General features: G+C 42.1%; 1 protein-coding gene and 1 non-coding gene across 10 annotated transcripts in view; both read left to right on the top strand.

The window, feature by feature from the left end:
• Nucleotides 1–72: 72 nt before the first annotated feature.
• Nucleotides 73–6,613, top strand: part of NCAPD3 (non-SMC condensin II complex subunit D3) — an 80,961-nt gene continuing 74,420 nt past the window's right edge. For 5 of the 9 annotated variants that reach the window (XM_078339875.1, XM_035265133.3, XM_078339872.1 and 2 more), the window contains exons 1-2: nt 620–725; nt 4,662–4,816. In XM_078339875.1, coding sequence (XP_078196001.1) covers nt 662–725; nt 4,662–4,816 — 219 coding nt within the window. In that variant the 5' untranslated portion in view covers nt 620–661. Of the gene's footprint in view, nt 553–619; nt 726–4,628; nt 4,817–6,613 lie in introns of those variants that run through there. The other 4 variants (XM_035265134.3, XM_078339873.1, XM_078339871.1 and 1 more) reach the window with 2 other exon arrangements.
• LOC118145861 (U4 spliceosomal RNA) lies at nt 4,312–4,452 on the top strand. Its single transcript, XR_004731356.1, has one exon. It is a non-coding gene; the product is annotated as a U4 spliceosomal RNA (small nuclear RNA).

Below are 6,613 nucleotides of genomic sequence, written 5' to 3'. Positions count from 1 at the left end.
GCGCGCATGCGCACCCTTTTCCTCTGCTCAGGGACCTCCGGGCCGCTAGGATAACTCGCTGCGCTTGCGCAGGGAGAGCGCGCCAGGCGCTCCCGCGGTCGACATGGCAGTCGTGGCCTCGCTGGGACGCGCTCTGGGCCTAAGCGTGCTGCTCAGTCCACAGAACTACAGCTGTCTTCTGGGAGTGCTTTCGGCTGCTTTTTCCTTATTGCTTTAGCTCAGTGCAAGTTGGGCTGCCTTCCACATCCACTGTTCCAGTGCTGTCTGACGGGAAAGGCAGCCCTTTTGACACTCGCAAAATGTCACCTGAAGAGGGCAAAGGTGACAGTTACTACCGGAAGTACTCTGTCTCAGATACCCTTTAGATTTCCTCCCATTTAAGAAAAACAAGAAGGGAAAGACGCTGTTAGGGTTTAACTCAGGCCCTGACTCCTTGAACCCAGAGCCTCGTTTAGCTTCCACTCTTCTACCCAACCGGTTCTCTGCGCCTGCGGCAGACGATGCAGGTGATTGGTTGAACGAATGGAAACGGCTCGGCGCGGTGATTGGCGGGTAGGAAATTCTGTACGTTGTGATTGGTCCGCAGGAACGCCTCGGCGCGCGCGCGGGAGCGAGCTTTGAAAGTTGAGTGCTGCGACTGCGAGCCGGTACCCTGGGTATCATGGTGGCGCTGCGGGGCCTTGGGAGTGGCCTGCAGCCCTGGTGTCCGCTGGATCTTAGCCTCGGTGAGCAGACGCAGCCGGGAGGCCCACGGGCCGGGGGTGTCCTTTGCGTCCCCTACGGTGCCTAAGCCCGGGCCAGAGTGTGGGTGGGGGCGGGGAGGGGGCGCCCAACTCCTGTTGGTCCCTGGTGTCCCCAGGCCCGTGCTACGCCGGGATTGCGGCCAGCCAGGTTTCCCATGGGGCGTCAAACTGGCCAGGCCACCCTTAACAATAAGCAAACGTAGGCCGGTCTCTTCTAGCGCTTGTGCATCTGTTTTCTCCGCCTTCCCTGACTTCCTGTGCACATCTTCGTGCATGTTGGAAATAGATGCTCCGTGCCACAAAAGAAAATTAGCACTGAGATAAAGGATATTTCAGCAACGCAATTTTTACTTCCTGGGCTGCAGGAAGGGTACTTTCACTAGCCATCTTGCCACAATAGTACAGTGAACAAAGGAAGACAGACAAATTTATTCCTTATGCATTTGGGGTTGTTTTTACTGCTGTGTCTGATCTCCCAAGGCTAGAGCCAGACCTCACAATTTAAACTAAAACCCAACTGGCTAACAACTTAAAACTTTTTAAACAGGTAAAAGCATTGGAGAGCTGCAACATGTCTGTGAGCACGTTCAGCACAGATATCTTGGTTAAAGTACAAGGACATAGCATGTATTATGTGCCTGTAAGCAATGGTATATCTAACCGTTACACAGGATAGGGCTTAACAAAGAGTTATTGGCACACTTAAAGATTTATTTAACAAGAAAAGAAACTTTAAAAAGGAACTTTTCTACTTGCCATAGTACACCTATTTTTATCTATTAAGATGGTTTTAAATTGCACATCTCTTTCTTCAGCCAGACTTAGTTCTTGAACTTAATGTTCATAGGTTCAACGGGATGTCTCAAATGCAGACATCATCAAAGGTCACATGAGTGAAAGTGGGATTCCCAAAGTCTGCTAATGGCACCAGCCAAGCCAGCAACCCAGAAGTTCTGGAATTTCTACTTCCCCTTTTACGCCCACTACCACCACCGGTTGTTCTGCCTCCGAGGTGTCTCAGGGCCACCCTGCTCCATTCCTGATGCTGCTGCCCCGGCTCAGGAGTTCATCTTAGTCAGCCTTGAGCAATTGCAGGAGTATTTTAGCTGCTTTCTGATGTTAACTGTACCAGCCCATCCCCGACAATTTTGCAGAATGACTTTTGAAAACACAGATTTGAATGTGTCAAGCCTGTACACCTTTAATGTTTTCCCTTTGTTTCCTAAATAAATTAACCAAATCCTTAGCATAATTTATAAGAGCCTTCACCATTCTCTCTAGTATGCTTTTCAAAGAGCATACCCTTTGGAGTCAGACACACTTGGATTGCTCCCTTGGCTCTACCCCATAGCATCCGTGTGTTACCGTGCAAGTTGCTTATTCTTGCTAAACACCTGTTTTCTGATCTGTCAAATGGGGAGTACAATATCTACACAAGGGTTTTGTAAAGATAATATTTTACCTGCCACATAATAACTGCTGAATAGATAGTAATTCTCACCCTCCACACCCAAACCCTAAGTTTTAAAAATTTTGTTCATTTTGAAATACTTTAGTTTCTTTCTGTTTCTGCTTTATTACACTGTGCTTGCTGGGATGCACTTTTCTGCATTTATTTGCCTGGCAGAACTCTTACATTCAGGCCCTATTGAGGAATCATCTTACTCCTCTCCTCCTTCTTCCCCAGTAATATTCCCTATTAAGTTCTCTAGCATTTTACATTTTACATATCTATTATTTTAACACTCATCCACTGCAAAAATAATAAATACCATCTATTTACTGTTTTTTATGTGGCTAGCACATTGTTAGGCCCTTTTTACACATTATCTTTCACAAAAAATCCTGTATTTCGAATGATGAAGAAGAGATTAATTATGTGTAAGTGATCAAGTCAGGATATTTGTCTTGTTCTGACTCAAAATTCAGTGGTCTCTCTTCTATCATCGGCTACTTTTTTTGGTATCCTATGTGTGAAATGTTGACATCTTCGTGGACAAGAACCTGTTAGCATTCATTTTTGTATTTGTAGCACCCTAAGTGGCTTCCCGAGTATTTTCTCACAGTGTTTGTTGAGTGAATAAATGATGTATTTGCCTCTCTTCTTCCATCCTAAGTGAAATAGTAGAGCAGAAGTTATCTGCACTTGACAGTTGAGAAAATAGATAGTGAGGGATTTGGTTTGAACAGTGTAAGGATATTGAAAAAAATCAAACTCAATGTCTCCTATATTCTCACTCAGTAATCAACACAGAAGACTTCTGTGACCAAATGGTAGATAACAGGGCCAGTTACTTTCATCCAAACTAGATTTGATGGTATTTACAGTAGGGGAACTATTATAAGCAAAACCAAAAGAAGGAGTGAGATAACTTTTGCTGTGTTCTATAATGACCTTTAAAATATTATTGGAAATTTAGAAAGATACAATTGTATTTTCAGATCTTCTTTCAGGCAGCATATTTCATGTCTTTGGAAGGAATGCTGTGCACAGCCACTTGCGGTACAGAAACCGAGTCTCCTCCAGGGTCAAGTTCAAGTGACAAAAGATAATGAGCAGATTGTATTCTAAGGAGGATGAACTCAGTTGAGTGTAAGGCCTATCATTTGCTGAGTGCAGCGTAATACTCACATCTCTGTTTTACCCTGCCCAGCTTTTCTAAATCAGTGTTGAACAAATACTTTTAATATTAATTTGAAGGAATGCCTGATTAATAATTTGTATGAGATGTCCACATTTCCATCTAGTCATAATTTTTTTTTTTGAAACGGAGTCTCGCTTTGTCACCCAGGCTGGAGTGCAGTGGCGTAATCTCGGTCACTGAAGCCTCTGCCTCCTGGGTTCAATCAATTTTATGCCTCAGCGTCCTGAGTAGCTGGGATTACAGGCACCTGTCACCATGCCCGGATAATTTTTGTATTTTTAGTGGCGACGGTTTCACCATCTTGGCCAAGGTGGTCTTGAACTCCTGACCTTGTGATCCACCTGCCTGGGCCTTCCAAAATGCTGAGATTACACACATGAGCCACCACACCTGGCCCATCTGGTACCAGTTTTAGTTTGGGAGCATAACAACAAAAACACTGAAGAAATATAGTTTGTTAGAAAAGAATGGGAAGATTTAGAGTTGAGAGAGATTGTTAAGGAGTCGATCATCCAGCATGCTGTCTTAATATCGTTCCTCTCAATGTACATTCTTTCAATCAGTGTATTTTAAAGTCACTGAGTATTTCTGTGAGTCTGAGTCTGGCTAACCTCATTTTAAACTTCCTGGAGAAATTATAACTGTTTTTTAAATACTACATTCTTGTCCAAAGGCCTGATAAAGTGCTATATAGTTTATTTGCACTTACTAACTTGGTTATGATATTTTCACAAAGGGACATCTTGGACAATCCGATTAACCTCTGTTTCTTCTATAGATTACACATACAGGGAAGCCTGATCATGAAATGTTTTGAAGTGTCCTTTCCCAAAACTCTTCTATCTTAAGTGTTTCCTTCTCTGTATTTTTAGAAGATGATTAGCCTAATAGCCAGCTCTCACTTGTGATTTAGGAATCTCTTAAGCTTTGCACAGTGGCAGTATCATAGCCAGTGTGGTTTATCTGAGGCACGATTATTGCTAATTGAAAACTTTTCCCAATACCCCGCTGTGACAACTTACAATATAGTCAGCACTGACAATTTTTGACAGTCTCTACGGAGACTGAATTAAAACAAAAAAAAAAAAACAAGAAAAAATTCTCTTAATCTTTTCTGCTTTTCTTTTATTATGCTACATCTATATTGTTATAACAAGTTAAATATGAATTGTGACTGACTTTTCTCCTCTTGAATGTACCTGGAATCTAGAAGTGATTTGTTTTTTTTTCCTTGTTACAGAGTACTTACAAATTTCATTGCCTTTTCCCCTAGAATGGGTTGACACAGTGTGGGAACTGGATTTCACAGAGACTGAGCCTTTGGATCCCAGCATAGAAGCAGAGATCATAGAGACTGGATTGGCTGCATTCACGAAACTCTATGAAAGTCTTTTACCCTTTGCTACTGAAGAACATGGATCTGTAGAGGTAAAAAAATAAAAACAAATTAGCCAACTTTTGCTGTTAGAAATAGAAGATGAAAGTCATTATTATAATCTGAAGTTTGGCTTTCTTGGTGTATAATTCACAGGAAGTACAATATGAGTAACATAAAGAATGTGGTAAATTGATTGGAATATCCTAATAGGTTTCCTCCAAAAGATTCAAGGTACTAGCCCGATTTTTTTTTTAAGACAGGACCACTTTTTACAATAGCAAACTAAAGGAAAAGTATAAGGCTGGGTGTGGTGGCTCAAGTCTCTAGTTCCAGTACTTTTAGAGGCTGAGGCTGGCCAATTGCTTGCGCTCAGGAGCTGGAGACCAGCCTGGACAACATGGTGAAACTCTCTCTCAGAATGGAAAAAGGAAAAGCATAAAGGCAAAAACAAGAAAACTAGTCCAAGGAAAATGAAAATAACAAATTCAGATGTGCTTTAACCTTAACTTAAGAAAATCTGATATTACTAATCTGAGGAATGACTAGTTGAATTAACAGTTGTCCAAAAAGTTCCTGTAAATATTGAGTTCTTGCTGTGCATAGAAGTATAAATTATTATTAATACTAGGTTGTTAGTTTTCAAAAAAAAAACCAAAGGGCTGAGAAGCAGAACAAAAGTTAATTGGATGTTAATATCTCTCAAACATTTAAATGAACAAAAAAAATTTAGTTACAAGTTTCACATCACAGAAATTAAATCACGTAATTAGACATTCCTTCATCGTAATGATAAGTATTGCCTTAAGTACCTGAGTTGACAGAATGGGGATTAAGATACAAGCCTCTCCCTAGGTTGAGATCCCTCCCAGGGAGGAAGTGTGGACATTTGAACACTAGCCAAACTGAGTCCAGCAGCCACATAGAGCTGCAGGGGGTGGAGAGTGCAGTGCCACTGTGCATTTGGGTGCCTGGAAATATTCTGTGAACCAAATTATGGAAAATGCTCTAAGAGAGGTGCAGATTTGTTACATAGGATGTGAAAAAGGGAGCATGGTAGGGTTGGGAAGGTCCTAGAAAGAAAGTAGCCAGCAGCGAATCTTCACAGATGACTAGCAGAAGCTTGAGTCGCAAGGCAGTCCTAGTGAAGGAGCCACCCAGGGGGAACACGCAGGGAGTGCTGAGAGGAATACAGAAAAAGTGTGTGGTGGGACGGGACAGTAAGGTAGAGAAGGGTAGGTCACGGGTAGCTTTACGTGAGCATTAGCAGTGGAGTTTGAACATGTTTGGTAAAGTATGTAGGAGGTTGCATTTATTAACTCATTTAATCCTCACAAGCAGCCTTATGTGGAAGAGGTTACAGTGAGCAATAAAAAGGTAACACAAATAGATCTGTTTTAGGCAGATGTTCCTGACAGTCGATGTTCTGAAGTGGGGGAAAAAAATGTGTGTCGGGAGAACCCTTAGGAGACTGTTTTGGCCATCCAGGTGTTATGAATAATAATGGCTTGGTCTGGAATTATGATTTTGGGAACTGGAAAGAAAAGCTAAAAACTAGGCACATTTTTGGAGGTAGAATTAAAAGGGCCTTGTGAACTAGGAAGCCTTTGTGAGATCTCTAAGACATGCTGTGAACTGCTAACCTGACTGGGCATAGAGAGTTAGAAAAGGAAAGAAGTCAGTGATCCGTGGATTTCAAAACTAGGAAGATGATGATATTGTTAACCGAGGTGGGGAATAAGGGAAAAAGACAGGTCAAATGGAGAAACTGAGTTCTGTTTAGACTTCTGAACGTGAGATTCTGTCAGGAGATCCTTGGGAAGTTCAACAGGTAGTAGAAATGTGAGACC

The sequence above is a fragment of the Callithrix jacchus genome, chromosome 10, assembly GCF_049354715.1.
Source record: "Callithrix jacchus isolate 240 chromosome 10, calJac240_pri, whole genome shotgun sequence".
Taxonomy (NCBI): domain Eukaryota; kingdom Metazoa; phylum Chordata; class Mammalia; order Primates; family Cebidae; genus Callithrix; species Callithrix jacchus.
The sequence above is the reverse complement of the archived record's forward strand: the minus strand, read 5'-3'. Positions and strand labels throughout refer to the sequence as shown.